Source organism: Salarias fasciatus, chromosome 11 (genome assembly GCF_902148845.1).
Source record: "Salarias fasciatus chromosome 11, fSalaFa1.1, whole genome shotgun sequence".
Classification (NCBI taxonomy): domain Eukaryota; kingdom Metazoa; phylum Chordata; class Actinopteri; order Blenniiformes; family Blenniidae; genus Salarias; species Salarias fasciatus.
The window spans coordinates 21966896-21984635 of record NC_043755.1 but is presented as its reverse complement, the minus strand read 5'-3'; the positions used below and the strand labels follow the sequence as shown (position 1 = coordinate 21984635).

At 43.9% G+C, this 17740-nt stretch overlaps 1 protein-coding gene across 1 annotated transcript in view; it reads left to right on the top strand.

The window, feature by feature from the left end:
- The first annotated feature begins 12054 nt into the window (after positions 1-12054).
- Positions 12055-17740, top strand: part of LOC115396359 (glyceraldehyde-3-phosphate dehydrogenase 2-like) — a 10399-nt gene continuing 4713 nt past the window's right edge. Inside the window, 3 exon segments of the mRNA XM_030102216.1 lie at positions 12055-12239; positions 12339-12398; positions 13207-13303. Of these exon segments, the coding sequence (XP_029958076.1) occupies positions 12370-12398; positions 13207-13303 (126 nt within the window). The 5' untranslated portion in view covers positions 12055-12239; positions 12339-12369.

Below are 17740 nucleotides of genomic sequence, written 5' to 3'. Positions count from 1 at the left end.
TGGTCCTGGACTTCTGCAGTCCTTTTGGACCGAGCCCGGTCTCCGTTCACCCTGAGGGTGTATGTGACGGCGGTATCTGCCCGCCATACATGGGTTGCGGGCGGCGCAATTTGGGGCCACACTCCGGTGTCGGTTCCCTCAGGGGGGCTTTGAAGCTCGCCCCCCTGGAGCCCCATGGGCACCCGCCTGTGTCAGCCTCCCTGTGAGCCCATGGCAGCAATGGGACTGCAGTGGGTGTTGCGCCGGACGACGTTCCTGCTGGCCATTACCACGGCGTAGCGTGTGGGGGAGCAGCACGTTCTGTCTATTCTCCCCGCATGTGGTATCCGACTGGTACGGGCATCACGCTGTGACTGCCGCTTCCTTCCTAGAGCGCTGTCGGGGCTGCGGACAGCCGACCTATGTGACTCACTAAGTGGCCCCCCGTCGGACGACCTGGGGGGCCGGCCGGGGCTCCTGTGCCCGGCTAGAACTCTGGGATGCTACATGGCTGCTATGCAGATGCGCCAACATCTGGCCAGCCAGTGGTCTTCTACGGAAGCCCCAGTTAGGGCTTTGTTCTCTCCAGGCAGCGCCTGTTCCACTGGGTTGTGGACACTGTTTGCCATTCCAGGCCGCGGGCCAGCCTCTGCCCGAGGGTGTGCGTTGCCGCTCCACCAGGGCACTAGGTGTCCACGTCTTGGGTCGCCCTGAAGGGGGTGCCCCTGGACGAGCTATGTGCTGTCGCCATCTGGATGAGGCTTGGCACCTTTTCCAGGTTCTCCATGCTGGCCGTTGTGCCTCCGCATGCACTGCGGGTGGTACTGGGTTCTGCAGAGGCTTCTCATTGAGGTTGGTCTCTGTGATTCCTCGGGACTGAGTGGCCATCCGTCATTCCAGTGCTTTAAGCACCGCCTCTGGTGGTCAGTAGGGATGAAATAGAACAAGAGTTAAAAATGTAACTACAGTTCTATGAATCTCGGATGACCGCTAGAGCGCTCTGTCACTCGGAATCCTCGTGGTTACGCGAGAAGATTCCGTAGGAGCCGATTCCGGGTCAGGGAACCGGTATTTATATGGTTCCGGGGTTTCCCGGGGAGTCACGAGTGACGTTTGTTGGTATACATACTCGAACTGCGCATGCGCAAAAGGAACATTCCAGTGCTTTATGCACCGCCTCTGGCGGTCATCCGGGATTCATAGAACCCAGTGGCGGACCGTGCATTTCACACTAAGGCCTTCAGAACGGATCCGCCTGAATCAATCCACCTCTCAATAACTATTTTGTCTACAAAAAAATAAATCTTATTATGCAGATATGCACATAAAGAGTTGTTGCACAGCAGATAGATACTTGTGCAGCCAGAATAAATGCCTTTGCTGAAGTGCACAATTCTCCTACTACATCTGTGCACATACAATGAGCATCAACAACTTAATAAAACAGCAATATTATTTAGAAAAAGAGGAATATTTTACTTACCAAAATCCCGATTATTTTAAAACAAAATACATCCTCCTTTCCTTCCTCAAAAAGAGTTCAATTGCTCTGTCATATAGATTATCCGTGCATTTCAGTTCCATAAAGCCAGGGCTGAAAGTCCAGCTTGCCCTGTGGTATTTCTGACGTAAGTTTTATTTCTGTTCAGGTCTTCTTCTTCTTCTTTGGAATAATTGAGGTAGGTGACCAACAACTGAGGTGCATACCGCCCCCTACTGTAGCTCTTGGTGAATGTAAATCAGAAGGCCTGGATATGCTGTTGTTAGTGTACGCTAGCTAGAAGGCGCTGAGTCGCCAACTCGAAATTTGATTGGTTGAAGCAACTGTCTGATTGGTTGAAGCAACTGTCTGATTGGTTGAAGCAACTGTCTGATTGGTTGAAGCAACTGTCTGTTTGACGCTTCACTTTACTTTACTGGGCTATCAGAACGGACAGTGAAGGCCTCGGGCAGATTTCTTTGACCCTAGCAACAGATGATGCCTGAAATCTGATTGGTTAAATGATTTCATATGAAAAAAACATGTCTGGAACAGCGCAACCACGGGAAAACTATGAAAGGAACTGTAACATACCGTTTGGAATCATTTATTAATTATTTATGGACAAAATATAATTTACATCAGTCTGTAATTCAGATACTTTTTAGGCCAGCAGAGAAGGCTTTGCAGGCCCTGACAGCCCACCACTGATAGAACCGTAGTTACATTCGTAACTCTCATTATCATACCAGAGAGAGGTGGTGGAGGAGGTGTGACTGTAACCGCAGCTACGTGGATGAAAAGAGAAAGGGTGGAAAAGAGGCCACATAGTTGAGTCGTGGCCAGGCTTCCTTTCTGCCAGGCGATCAGACAAGTTTGTGTTTGCAGAGACTGAGCTTCCCTCCCCCCCCTTTAGCCCATTGTTTTCCCAGCATTACGGGTGCAATGGTTTCAGATTTTAGTGTACGGTTATAGTCTGAGAAAAAAACCACGGTTTTACTGTTTTACGATTATTATTATTATTAGACCCCAGGGTTTCCGCCAGACTTTTTCAGTCTGGGCGCCCCGCGAGGGGGGGAAAAAAATAGCCCTCCACGCGTGTGCGCTCTCTCTCTCTCCTTCGGACGGTCCGAAGAAGCATCACGCTAGCGGTACCCGTTAGCACCCTCCCGGCGGTCCAAAAACTTACCCCCCCCCCCCGGCCGTCCAAAGCCTCATGCTAGTGCTAGCTGCTAACCAGCGACGTCTGCCTTTACCTCTATTCCACTAGCCATGGTGGCTACATTAGCATAGAGCATAGAGCACAGAGAACCAACTGCATTTAAAAAAAAACTTTTCAGTTAAGTTTATTCTGTCGCAACGCCTTTTGCTTATGAAACAATCTGTGGCTGTCATGTGGAGTATTAATGCAACATTGATCTCTTACTCATAAACCTCCATTGAAAGCCACTGGGTTAAATAATCTTTATTCATTTGTCTTTTTCACATGCAGTTTAAATAAAGAATTCATAAATGAGCACTGTCGGATCTGCACTCATTCAGACTTTGTTTATGCCCCATTTCAAGTGAGAACAGTAAACTTTCATTGCGTTTTGGGTGTCTGTCTACACAAGAATGATGTGCAGCACCAATTCAACCCACTACTAGAAAGTGGAGTAACTGTGCAGAATTTCCGTAGTCGGTGGTTGTTCTGCACATGAGTGAGTGGCTAGACAGTAACTGTCATGGTGGCTTCCGGAGTGTCACGACTCCCAGTCCATATTCTCCTGTGACTTCGTAGTTTTATAGTTCAGTCACCTGGAATAACAGTTCAGCTCTGTCATCTGCCCACATGAATGTCCATGTGCCCACCATTATTAATAACTTGTAGCACAGCATGTGTGAGCGTAGTTTCATAGTAAAATCAAACGGCACCCACTGATAGCACCCAACATGCAAACCTCTTCCTTTTCAGTATTTCTGCCTTTTCCCTTTTAAATGAACGTCACTTTCAAAGCTTTGTCATGCCAACGTTACTGAGATGAAAATTCTAAAAGGGTGTTTTCTCTTAAATGTTGCATAAATGGGGCCTTAAACAGCTCTTTAACCCTCCTGTTGAACGGTGGAGTTGATCTGCAATTCACATCTGCCAAAAAGGTGACGCTGCTCCATTACACCCTTACAGAATGGTTCTGTTCCTTCTCAGAACACAGAAGCCTCTGAACTGCAACTTCCAAGCCTACTTTTCTCTTACTGACGCCCATTTCCCCCCACCAGGCTGTAAACTGGACAGGTGTGTCTCAGCAAGTGCATGCATGCTTGTGCTGCTCTTCAGCACTTGTCTCATCATGTGTTGAATGAACTGGTGTGGATTTTTGATTTTTGACCCATCTCTTTCATGCCGTTGCTTAATCGAACCTCATTTTCCTTCTGCTGTACACACACTCACACACACACACACACTAACCTGCCCCGCTTTAAGGAGTCATTTGTCAGCAGCCATTTTGTTTTGGGAACCCCAGATAATGGCTCTGAGCGTAGAAAACTGAGCGAGCGAGCCAAGCAGGCAGACAAACTGTGAAATAGATTAGAAGTGGATGCAAGGTTGAAAACCAGGAAGGGCAGAGGGCCAGAGCAGCAGGGTTTGTGAATGCACAATAGATGATTGAGAAATGTGAGAACTGCATGGTCACACTGTGTAGACACACAAACACACACACACACACACACACACACACACACACCTCTCCTCCTCCTCCCCCTTCTCTCCTGTTTTAGTGACCTTGTATTATGGATGCTGGCAGCAGAGCACAAAATGGCTGCTTTACCTTGGTAGAAAGGCACTTACAAAGCTCCTAAGTGCTCCAAATATTAATAAGACACAAGTTTTGGACTGACAGGAGGATCTTCCATCGGAGCAGATCATCCTCGTGTTGTAATGACGCATCAGTTTTACCTGAACGGGATAAAGAAACAGAGATGATTTATTCTAATCTGGTGCCCCTTTAGTCTATTTAAAGTGCACCCAAGGCGCATGTGTATACCAAATTTTGTGGCTGTACGACAAAGTTTATTGCAGACCCCCTTCCATTGACGCAGTGCATTTTGGTTTTTGCAGATGGCGCTGTAGAGCCAATTTTTAAATCCCAATAATGAAACACATATTGAAAAAATTTTTCGCCGAAACTTAATTTTGTGCAAAATTTGGTGAGTTTTCGAGCATGTTTAGGGGGTCAAATTCCAGTTTAAAGAGCAGAAGAAGAAGAAAGAAAGAAAGAAAGAAAGAAAGAAAGAAAGAATGAATAATATTTTTTGCAAAAACAATATGCGATTTTTTTTTCTGCCGTTATTTCGCCCACGTGTTATATATTTTCAGAAAGGTCTCGACAAGCCCGATGTGTCTGTGAGGTGTTTGAGGGTGTGAATGTCTGTGGTCGAGCGCTACTCGACAAGTCATTTTTGTGTGTGTGAGTGTGTGTGTGTTTTTGTTTGTACGTGTGTGTGTGAGTGCATGTCAGCGTGTGTGTGTCTGGGCATGTTGGCCTATGTCTGAGGTCATACTGTCATTTTTGTACATATGAGTGTGTGAAAGGCCTTGGTCGAGTGCTACGCGCTTGACAAGTCGTGTGTGAGTGTGTTTTTCAGTTTGTACATGTGTTTGTGTGAGTGCATGTCGGTGTGTGTGTTTGGACATGTTGGCCTATGTCTGTGGTCGAGCGCTACGCCCTTGACTTGTCATTTTTGTGTGTTTTGAGTGTGTGGAAGTCCTTGGTCTCACGCTGCGTGCTCGACTAGTCGTTGTCTGTGTTGCAGAAACAATAGGCCCTTCGCCCTTGGCTGACCAGGGGCTTGGGCCAAAATATTTTTTGCAAAAAGGATATGCAATTTTTTTTTTTTTTTTTTTTTGCCATTATTTCGCCCACATGTTATATATTTTGGAAAGGCCTCAACAAGCCTGATGCGTCTGTCATGTTTTGAGAGTGTGAATGTCTGGTCGATCGTTATGCGCTCGACAAGTCATGTTTGCGTGTGAGAGTGTGTGTGTGTGTTTTTGTGTTTGTACGTGTGTGTGAGTAGATATCGTTGTGTGTTTGTCTGGACATGTTGGCCTATGGCTGTGGTCGAGCGCTGTGCACTCGACAAGTCGTGTGTGCGTTCTTCGCATAGAGTTTATCAGATTGTCAATTGTGGCCTGTGGAATGTTGGTCCACTCCTCTTCCAAGGCTGTGCAACGTTGCTGGATATTAGTGGGAACTGGTTCACGCTGTTGTATACGCCGGTCAAGCACATCCCAAACATGCTCAATGGGTGACATGTCCGGTGAGTATGCTGGCCATGCAAGAACTGGGACATTTTCAGCTTCCAAGAATTGTGTACAGATCCTTGCAACATGGGGCCGTGCTTTATCCTGCTGAAACATGAGGTGATGTGCGAAGAAGATGTGTTGCACTGCATGAGGCAAATGGTGGTCACACCAGAGACTGACTGGTTCTGAGTCCCCAGACCCCCAATCAAGCAAAAAAAAAAAAAAAAAAAAAAAAAAAATGCACATGTCAGGGTGGCCTTTTTTTGTGGACAGTCTAAGGTGCACCTGTGCACAATCATGGTGTCTGATCAGCATCTTGATGTGGCATCTCTGTGAGGTGGGATGGATTATCTCAGAAAAGCAGAAGTGCTCACTATCACACATTTAGACAGATTTGTGAACAACATTTGAAAGAAATGGTAATATTGTGTATCTGGAATTAATTTTAGATCTTTGAGTCCATCTCATGAAAAATGGGAGTAAAAACAAAAGTGTTGCGTTTATATTTTTGTTGAGTGTACATGGCAACTATGATACTCCACAATGTCCACAACTTTATCACAATTTCAATCAAAAATTTAAAGTTGATTTTTTAAAATGTTTGTAGGTTTTACATGACTGTGGTACACCTGTTTTACTTACTTCAGCCATTTGAGCATTGACTGCTTTGAGCTTCTTCCCAATCTGTCCTCCTCTCTTTTGTCCTCCTCTTGTCAGCTTGTCTGAGTGTAGATCCAGCTGAGACAGGAATTTGGACTGAAGTGGGACAGTGGTGATTCTCTTGAATTCAGCGTTGATCTGAAAACAAATAAACTACAGTTGGGGGTGCGGGGGGGGGGGGGGGGGGGGGGGGGGGGGGTGTTAGTAAAGCACAGGCAAAAAAAAAAAAATAAAACATCAGGCATGTTAGTGTACCCAAGAATGTCCTTTGATCAATAGAAAATCCAGGTATGGCTCACCTCACTAACTTCAAACAGAGCAGGCCACCTTGCCCTGAAACTCTCCAACATGGGTGCATCACGCACGACTTCATGCCTTCTGAGTTGCAAAAGTCTTCTCCATCTTCACTTTCACAGTTTCTCTGTTGTTCCTCTTCTTTACATCCAATAGTAAAGCTCTCTGCACAGCTTCCAGACTCTCCTCAGTTTCTGCAGATGGGTATGTTGGGCAGAAATTCACCCCGGCTCTCTTAGCCTTTTTGAAACCAAAGGCCTCACTTTGCCTTTCTGCAGGTTTGTTTTTCAGAGAATTCACTCTGACCGCTGGGCAGCCAAGTTTTCGCAGGTGTGTACGGTAGTTCGATAGTTTATATTTTAAACTGGTTTTCCATCCACCGCATCCAGTGTCAGATGCCCTCTCAGTTAAACATGGATGTGTCTTGATAAGACTCTGTGCTACCTGTTCCATCTCTTTATCAGTAACATAGACTTTGTAATGCACGATTTCCTGCACTAAACCTTCCAGGATGGTTGATTTCAACTTGGGATCTGGCAAAAGTGTTGTGCCTTCTCTCAAATAAACTACATTTGCCTGTGTGAGTTTTAATTCTGCATCGTAAGAGAAGTTTGATCTCGGGGAATAACTCTTTGTATCTTTGCCTGTGCTCTACGATTTTACTTTCCAAAAAAAGCCAGTGAATCATCACTATGCACAGGTGCAACAACAAGCTCTGTGATGTCCTTCAGATCCATGAGAACAAGCCATGCAGGCTCATTTTCAGGTACAAGTGAACCAACCAAAAATGGCAAGAAACAGAGCAAGCTCCAGTTTTCATGAGCATTTCCCTCCTACTGTTTTTCTGCGGGGGAAATTTTGAGGCACAATATGGGGTTTGTTTGCCCTGTCAGTCCACTTGTAGGAGAACTTCAGAATGGCATTGTTCAAATCACCTAGAGTGAAACACTGTTGGGAAATTAGCACTCTCAAGCAATGAGCGAGCTCTACTGGGATTATTCCTTCAAAAACATCATGGGCCAGGTCGGGTGAATAGCATGAAAATGAGACAGATTTTTTTTGTGAAGATGCATTCATTTTTCACCCCAAAACAAGCTGTACCAGTATCTTTGACTTGTTTGACATGGGCCTGATGAAGCTCCTTGGTCCTCAAAGTGAAAGCACCAGAGGCAACAGAATGTTGCTAAATTTCACTGCTCTTTCCTGTACAAAACCTGCAGTAGTATTCCACTGAAAAACTCTGCAAAAATCCTGCAACACTGTGCGCTCCAAGGTTGTCACCCACTACACTGAAAACTGTACCTTTAACTGACTCACCCAACAACGGGACATAAACACCCAGCTCCTCCAGAGTTTTCAAGTCTTGTACAAGTGGTTCAAAGATTTTATCAAAGCCATAGGTTTTAACATCATCGGTTTTGCATGAAACTGACAAATAGATGGATGATAATGAGGAATGAGACCCTGGAGGCAAGTTCGCTAACACCCAATAAACAGCACAAAGCTTGTGCGTTTTTCTTGAGGTGCCAAGGGGGTTACAGGTTTCAAAGTCATCCACATAAATATTTAGGATGATGCTTGACTTTTGTCCAGCAAGAAAATTGTTTTCTTTAAAAAGGGAGCCATCTCTTGAGGATTTGTACTGAAATGACACTCCAGATTTGGAGTCCTCCTGGCTCTGATGGACCTCAACCACTTTATCAATAATATCCCTTCTACCTAACAGCTACTGTAAGGACTTCAATATAGGGACATACTAAAAACTGCATTTATTTTTTTTTTCAGAACTTTTTATTTACTCCACACAGGTAAACCAGACGAAGATGTACAAAAATCATATAATCACAATTTACCAAAAACACAATCATACAATATGACCTTCAGACCGAAGCACACATAGTTTCTCTTTTCCATACAAGTCGTACACAAATCAAAATTATGCATTTAAAGCTATAGTGCGTAACTTCGGTCGCCCTCTAGCGGAATTCTGCGTTATTACAACAATAAAGCCGGCGCTTCCATATGACTTACGCTCGGGTGTCCCCAGTGCCCCCCCTCCCCCCAATCTGCCATGGTGATTCGCATTTCCACAGCGCAAATCACAGTTGGAAACGGTTTTTATTCTGCGTGAATAAGGACAACTGGTGAAAAAAAAAGATGGATTATTTCGAAGAGGTAATTATTGTTTTCTTTTTTTTGCCACAGAAATGTAAATAGCTTATTAAAACGGGAGACAAGGTGCCTGCTAATTTGTAACTGACAGGTTAGTGGATGAAAAGACCCAGTGGTAGTCAGCAGAAATCATTTGTTGTCCGTTGGTCTCCAGTAGCTGCTTCTTGATGAAAAACGAAGTGTTACACACAAAGTACAGTGTTTCCTGCAGGAAACGAGTTTGGCGGCGGGGGGGTGGGGGGTAGCGTGTGGTGTTGCTGCTAACGCTGCTGGCTGCTAACGCCGCTAATGCTGCTAATGCTGCCGGTGTTCGCCGTCTGAGAGGTTTTTTTTTTTTTTTCCCTCTCCGTTGTCCGGGTGCTGCAAAACTTAGCGCGGGCGGGGCGCCCGGACTGAACCCTGAAGTCGCATGTGGCTTCCTCGGTCTGCCTGACACTGTGAGCTGAGCCTGTTGCTATGAGACCCTCCACGCGTCCTCCCCCTCCCTTCTCGTTGTGACGTAAAATGCGTAATTTCCTGCTCGCCAGCGCGGGAATGTCGCCGGTCGACACGCAAAGCAATAATTATATATACTGAAAAATCCCGCGACATGTTAGAGGAGCCAATCGGCTTAATCTGCATTTTGTCATCTCCACTAGTAGTGGCTTGGCTAAAACGGACGTTCATAGACATTTAAAAGTTACGCACTATAGCTTTAACTAGATACTAACAATGAAGTTAAATTCGGACTAATTATATTTGCAGGCACTGATAGGTAAGCAAACACAAATCAACTTATACAGAAAAATAATTACATAAAAGTAAAAAAAAAAAATAAAAGTAAAAAATAAAAATTAAATTAAATTGAAGAGGTGTTTAGAGCTCAGGAATTGCTTGTATAATGTTTTTCCATTTTCTTTCGAATTTTTCAAGATTTAGTTGTAGTCTAGCTGTAATTTTTTCCATCATAATGACCTTTCTTACTCTGTCTGTCCATTGCGATATGGTGGGGGGATGTGGCTTCAACCAGTTGATTGTGATCATTTTCTTTGCTATCAAAAACAAAACTCTCAACAGGTATTTGCTATCTCTGTCTATCAAATCTTCAGGTAATATCCCAAGTATATATTGGGTTGGGTCAAAGTGTAAATCAACACCCAGAATTCTTTTTATTTCTGTTTTCATACCCTTCCAGAAGTCTATGATCTTTGGGCAATCCCAAAATATATGAGTGAAATCACCTATCATGCCACAGTTCCTCCAACACAAATTTGAAGTTTTACTATATTTTGCAGTGACAGATGGGGTATTAAAGTAACGCATCTTTAAAAAAAAAAACGCTCATATCGCAGGAACGGTATGACGGAAAATTTTAGTGGTTTTGAAACCTTGACTTTTTCATACCGTGGTATACCTTAAAACCGGTAACCGGCCCATGCCTACTTAGAAATTTAACATCAGAAATGTTACCTTTGGTGATTCAGTTAACAAAAGCACATTTTAAAAGGTTTTTTGAAAATCCAATCACAAACTCAAATGCAAGATTTTAAAAAGGCTAATAAAGCACATTTATGATATAATTGTGCCTTTAAAGACTAGAAACTACTGTTTAAGTGTTACCACATGGACGAAAACGGGTGACGCACATGTTAGCCAGGTGTACATGAACGGAGCCTTGAATGGATGGCCATGCAGCGAAGAGTCCACTGCATGGAGATCAGTGAATGAACTGTTTTTCACGCAAGAACATGTTAGCGGGTCAGCACGTGTCTGTTGACGGGCGGTCAGATCAAACGTGGCTGCAGACGACTGAGCGCGTGCACGTCGTTAACGTTGCCGTTAAAGACTAACAGTTTAATATTACTGGGGAACAAACAGCTACACTAACAAATATTTCTCCCGGGGTTGGTTTTAATTCACCACTGTAGCTGAAACCCTGCACGCAAGTCACGACAGCCAACATCTCGGATGCTAGCTGCTTGCTAAACATCGTTCAACTGTCGGGTTAAAAAAAGAGAAGACAGACGTCGGTGCAAGAAGGTTTGCACACTACAATATACGACTGTGTTAGTGATTAAAAATCTTCAACAAAGCTTTTTTTAAGTGAGAATATGCAGGATGCTAAAAGACGACGTTTGGGCACCCTGCGCTAAAGCACAAACAAGACAGTATATTGTAATCGCTATATTATGTTTCAGTACACTAAGTTTACCCCAAAAAATATATTAAGTTGATGAACTTACTCAATCCAGTGTCTTTCAAGGACGACATGCGGCTGCAAACAGCGGGAGCTCCTCCACATGTGCTTCTTCATGTGCTCAGTAGTGTTTGGTCTTGGCTCACGACCGTCACCCTCTGACTTGGAGGAACCTTCTACTTCCGGTGGAGACCAAACGCAATTACATGATGTTTCGATTCTCAAATAAATCATTTTCATGTAACACATTACAAACTCGTATATTCAACATTCTCCATACACAACTTAAGTCAACATAATGAAATCATGTCCACAAGAGGAACACAATTGACTTGTGTTGGATCTATTAACTTTATTTCTTTAAATTCAACAATCTACCATTTCCCATTTTTTCAGTGTAGCCGCTAACCAGCAACGTCTGCCATTACCTCTATTCCACTAGCCATGGTGGCTACGTTAGCATAGAGCACAGAGCATAGAGCATAGAGCCTGGTTAGCTGAGCTCGTTTCTCCCAAGATTCATGGGCTGCAGCTCCTGTCTGACACGAACAATGGTTCCCGTCTATTTTAATGCATTTTGCAAACACTGTTTCTCTATTTCTCTCTGTATCTCCCAGTCTACTTGTCTGTGGTCTGTTCTCATACATCTGTGTGCTGTTGTGGTCCGCCCACTAAGTAGGTTGTGCTGAAACAAAGAGAGAAAGAGAGAGGCAAAGGACCATTTTGACTGCGTTTTGCGCAACACGGGAGTCTAAACTGACCGACTGTTGTGGGCGGAAATAACCAGTGTTGCTGAACGTCTGCAGTTATATAACCGTGACGTTTAAAACAGCGGAAAAACCGGTTAATCGCTGCACCCCTACCCAGCATGTCCCTGCTTGAACGTGCTCCTCCTCCCTCCTGCTGTCAGAAGAACCTGTTGGTACTTCTCCCCGTCCCAACGCCAAACAGGAACGCCCTTCGACTGGTCTCAGTTTGTTATGTAACAGCAGCATACCGCCTTGGTTTTTTTCTCTCCAAAACGTCCTGTGAGGTGATATCGCAGTCTGATCTTTCTTTTTCCTCCCACATGCTGGACATAAATGAGTATTTTAGAAAGGCAGAAATAATCATTTGAAGCGTTGTATCTTTAGTCAGAAGAACGGGACGGAATCTGACTCCTGCTGTCTGATTCTAACCACATACTCGCCAGTGTACGTTAATCTTACTCTTTCTAACTGCAGGACATTTGTGTCTGATGCGCATGTCGACGGAGCAGATTCTAATGACTCTTTCTTTCTGATCTGTCGCAGGTAACTCCACACTCCAGCAACAACAGCAGTCATGTCGGCCCCCCAAGTTGGAATCAATGGGTGAGTTCATGACACCAAATGTAACTGCAGGATGGTTTAGTCCTGTTGAGCTCGTTACAGTTTAAACAGCTCTAATGTTTCTCTGTTGTCACATTTTTGAAAATGTTCATATTATGAGACACAATGTCTACAAAAAGAAAATAATTCTCCAACCAGCCACAACATTTCCCCTCTGCAGCCTTCATACTCCCACCCTCATGAATCTGAGAGCATTGCCACCATTTATTTTTGATCCTGAGAAGCCAAAACTGAAATCCTGATCAAAACTGGAATAATCAGCCAGTCCCAGTTCTGAGCGTCCGCTGCATGTCTCCTATTGCTGACACTGTGTGGCATCAGTTCAGGTCGTTTCTGTCAGTCTTCAGTGGAGTGGATTCAACACTTTTGTAGGCCGTATGTTTCACGCTCCGAGTTTAAGCCTGTCAGTGCAGTATGTTGTAGAGATGGCCATCGTCTGCTGCGGCTGGACTCCCCTCGATCACTTGGTGTTCAGCACGCCTCATTCAGCCCTTCATCTGCAGCTTCACTTCTTACCTTTTCTTGTAATAAATGAAATTTGTCCATAAAAGATTTAATGAGAGTTAATATAAACTCGATCCCTTTCCCTGCACAGAATAGATTGTATCAAGTTGCTGGAAGAATTGCATCAGTTTGACCAATTTTTTGAGTGTAAAGAGTGACTTGTGATGTGTGTGTACTCTTGTACCAAGTGGGAGTAATTCCTGGTCCCGGGAGTAGTTTGATTTCCTGAGAAAGTTTCCCAAAGTGTCTATATTTAATCTGTGTGTGTGTTTGTGTGTCTCTGCAGTTTTGGCCGTATTGGCCGTCTGGTTCTGAGGGCCTGCCTTAAGAAGGGCATCAAAGTCGTGGCCATCAACGACCCCTTCATCGACCTGGACTACATGGTGAGACTTGCTGAATGAGAGCGTAGCGATGGCTCATCAGCTCTGAAATGAGATCAAATGATTGATTGGACTTCAAGCTAACTCCACAGCTAAAAACATATTTGGTGCTAATGGATGTAAAAATATACTTGAATGATTCTCAGGAAGATAAAGTAGAGTTCTGTAGATGTATTTATATTTTTGTGTGCACTGACTAATCTTTTTGTGAATACTTGCTTCAGTATTAAGTCTTCAATGTGTTTGTGCCTTTATTCTTGTGGTAAAAGATCTGACTCCATTCCAACCTTCGTGTGGCAGTGAATGCCACTAAATCACATAAGTGGTGAATTCACTGAGGGTTTTCCCTCAGCTTCTGTTTGTCTTCAAAAGCATGACTGAGCAGCATAGGTGAGCACGGTGAGCAGCTTCCCGCCTCTTCCAAGATGGCGACAGGTGGTGGCCTCAGGCTGGCAGGTCCTGTGAGCTCGCCTATATTTCTACATCCTGAAGACTCGCCAAAGAAATCTAACACCATTAGACTTGTTGCTGAGACACAGTTGTCTTATCTCAGAAAAAATGGGCAACTAAAGACAAACTAGTTTGCGTTTATAGCCATCTATGTGTTCACTGTGGTTCTGCTGTCAACGTGGAGTGACTGGCAAGCTCTCCGTGGCCGCCGGTCGGACTGCAACTTGCTCCACACACCTCCGCTCATCACATGGAGTAAATATGCCATCTACGCATCTGTGCTTAAAAATGGACGTACGACTTTGCCGATGACCACCGCTTCAGGTTTGGATAAGCGCCACCGAGGATCAGCTGTTTCAACTTTACTGTGCATTTTACCCCTGCTATGCGGGGACATACATGTAAACCCCGGTCCTGGCAGCGGGGACGAGCTACCTGGGGCTAATGGCGTTTCTCCCGTGTATGGAGGAGCAACAGATACGAGGGTGTACCCAAAAGAATCCGGAATTTGACTGTAACTTTTTATTTCTCACATTTCAAAATAAAACATCACTGTCGCCTTCAAAATAACCTCCATCCGCATTAATGCAGCGCTCCAGCCGTGTCTCCCACTTCACGAATGCGTCTCAGACCCGCGCGTAAAAGTGCCATTTTTTGCCGGCTGCTATTTTTCTGTCACCTCCTCCACATCTGCAAACCACTGTCCCTTCAGCTCTTTCTTCAACTTGGGGAACAAGAAAAAGTCACTCGAGGCTACATCTGGCGAATAAGGCGGATGGGAGAGGAGATTCATCTCATTCTTCTCCAGAAACTGCGTGATGTGCAGCGCCGTGTCCGCTGGCGCTCTGTGGTGGTGGATCAACCGGGCTCCACTCCGCCACTACGCTCTGCTTCCTCTTCACATCCTCACGGAGCCGTCTCAGGACTTCCATGTAGCAGTCCTGATTTACAGTCTGACCTGGAGGGACAGACTCGCTGTGGACGAGACCCTGGACAGCCAAGAAGCAGCTCAGCATTGTTTTCACTGCTGAACGGACCTGACGTGCGGACATCTTGCCCTTTTTAAACCACCCGAACCACTCATGGACCTGATTCTTCCCCAGAGCATCATCCTTGTAGGCTTGCTGCAACAAGGTGAGTGTTTCTGCTGCTGTTTTTTCCCAGCAAAAAGCAGAATTTAATGTTTGCGCGCTGCTCTGGCTTCCCAGTCAATGTCGCCATTTTGGAAAAAATCGCAGACCTCCTCTGCACTCTGTTGCTATAAATAGCGCCTGACAGGCGTCAGTGTAACTCTCGGAGCTCAAATTTCTCACAGATGTGCATGAGGCTTACCTGCAGCACATCTGACGGCCAGAAGTCGGAACTCATTATTATTATTGTTTTCTGACCAAATTCCGGTTTCTTTTGGGTACCCCCTCGTACAGGCGCAGTGAGTTGTCTTCATGCGCATACACAAACACAGACACACGAACATACTTGTCTGCCACCGATGCTGTGCGCAGCGGAGGATATTCCTGTTTCTTCGACTCTATCTCCTCTGAGCAAGGTTTGCGCATTCTGGTCCAGCCGATATCGCGACATTAAAAGACACAATCATATCGACTTTACAGGTGCAGTCTGTGGAAACACGCTATATGGCTCCTGGAAAATGTTGGATAAACAAATGCGCTGAGGAGAAAGTTGTGATGGCACGTGATCCAGTGCAACTACGTCACACATCCGTGTCATGTCATCTAACCGCTGTCGCTAAGCAACAAAAATACAGACTATTTCAGACTGTGAACCACGCCAAAGTTCTCTGGGACCCGAAGGTTAAACCAAAAGGAGTTGAACAGCTCTTAACATCCTCCAACCTGGACTTTTTTGTGCCTCTCCGAGACTTGGCTGAAACCCTCCATCTCAAATAGTGTTATCCACATTCCAGGTTATAATATTCGTAGACGTGACCGTGGGCATGGCAAGGGGGGCGGAGTCATGATCTATGTTCAGGACAGTTTTCATTGCACACAAATTGAAGCAGTGGGAGATGTGCTAGAATGTATGGGGATAAAAATTAGATTGTCTCCTGAAATGTCTTTTGCTGTGATAGTATTGTATAGGCCTCCATCAACTAATGATCTATTTTTTTAATGATTTTACTGACATGCTCAAGAAATGTGATGCGAAAGAGATTCTCCTCATGGGGGATTTTAATATAAACTGGTTCGACAAAAATGGTAGAAAAAAGCTAAAAGAAATTACCCAGAAATGTAATCTTACTCAAATTATAGAAAAAGCAACTCAAATCACAAAGACATCTCAAACACTCATAGACTTTGTTTTCACAAACAAAGCTGATCGGATCACTAAAATTTATAATTTAATAACTGGTCTCACTGACCACAATGTAACCTTAGTTGCAAGAAAATTATCCAAAGCACGTTATAGAAACTTACATGAAATTAATTCTAATGAGCATGTCACCTATATTCCAAGAAAAGATTATGAAGTGTTTAATAATGAAATAAGACAGAGTAATTGGTCTGAGACAGTAAATGGGAAAAAAATGTTATGCAGCAGCCGAGGATTTCACAAAAACACTTTAGCTACTTGTTTTAAAATATTCTAAAGTGAAGAAGTTTAAAAAAAGGGGAAAAATCCTTTACCTTGGTTAAATAATGACCTATGGAAATTAATGAGAACTCTAGATGCAGCTTTAAAAAAGTATCATAAAACAGGACTGACAACTGATCGATTAACCTATAATCAGCTTCGAAACAAAGTCATACAGCAATTAAGGCATGCCAAAGCAACTTCTATATTCATTTAATTAAACAAGCCTTGGCAAACAATAGGCAAGTTAACAGGAAAAAGACAACCTAGAAATGGAACAATAGAGCTAAAAACAGATGGAGAATATTATACAAACGGTCAAGTAGTCGCTAACTATTTCAGTGATTACTTTACAGATTCAGTAAATGAAATTACAAAGCAAAGCTCTGGATTTCTGCATTTTTGTGTTCAACCTCAATCCTCTAATTCTGACAGTGAGGCTTTTTGCTTCAAATTTATTGACAATTCTAAAACAGATAAATTAATACAGTCATTATCCAACTCAAAGGCTAAAGACTACTGGGGACTTGATAGCTCTCTTATAAAAACTAATAGGGATATTTTAACACCAGCTATAACACAGATTATTAGTAAATCTATTAATGAGAGTGTGTTCCCTGATGTCTTTAAAATGGCAGTTGTAACCCCGATTCACAAATCTGGAGCTAAAAATGAGACGAGTAACTACAGGCCTATCAGCATTTTGCCTGTAGTATCCACGATCATTGAGAAAGCTATTGCAGAGCAGCTAATGGAACACTTCCATAGCAATAATTTTTTACATCCTACCCAGTTTAGTTATCGACACAATCACTCCACCGACGCAGCTTGCTGCTATCTGGTCAAAAACATCGAACTCAGCCTGGACCGAGGGGGCACGGTGGGTGCTGTGTTTTTGGACTTGCGAAACGCCTTTGACACAGTTAACCACCGTGTCCTCCTATCTAAGCTCTCTCAATATAATCTGTCTGATGACACACTGCAATGGCTGCAGTCATATCTTTTAAATCGTATGCAGTGTGTCATAACAAATAATGCTCTGTCCTCTTTGAAATTGTGCACAACTGGGGTCCCACAGGGGTCAATTCTGGGACCTCTGTTGTTTAGTATCTACATTAATGATCTTACGACAGTGTGCAAAGATATTAACATCATCATGTACGCCGATGACGCAGTCATTTATGTACATGGAATGGAGATGGAGCAAGTAGCATCCAAATTATCTTCTGCAATGAATGATATACAAAATTGGCTCAAATCCTCTTGTCTAACACTAAATGTTGAAAAGACAAATGGAATGTTTTTCACAAAATTATACAAACCCAAGAAAATGCCTGACATTTTTGTCAATGGAGAAAAAATAAGCATTGCAACAGATTGGAAGTATTTAGGCATCTA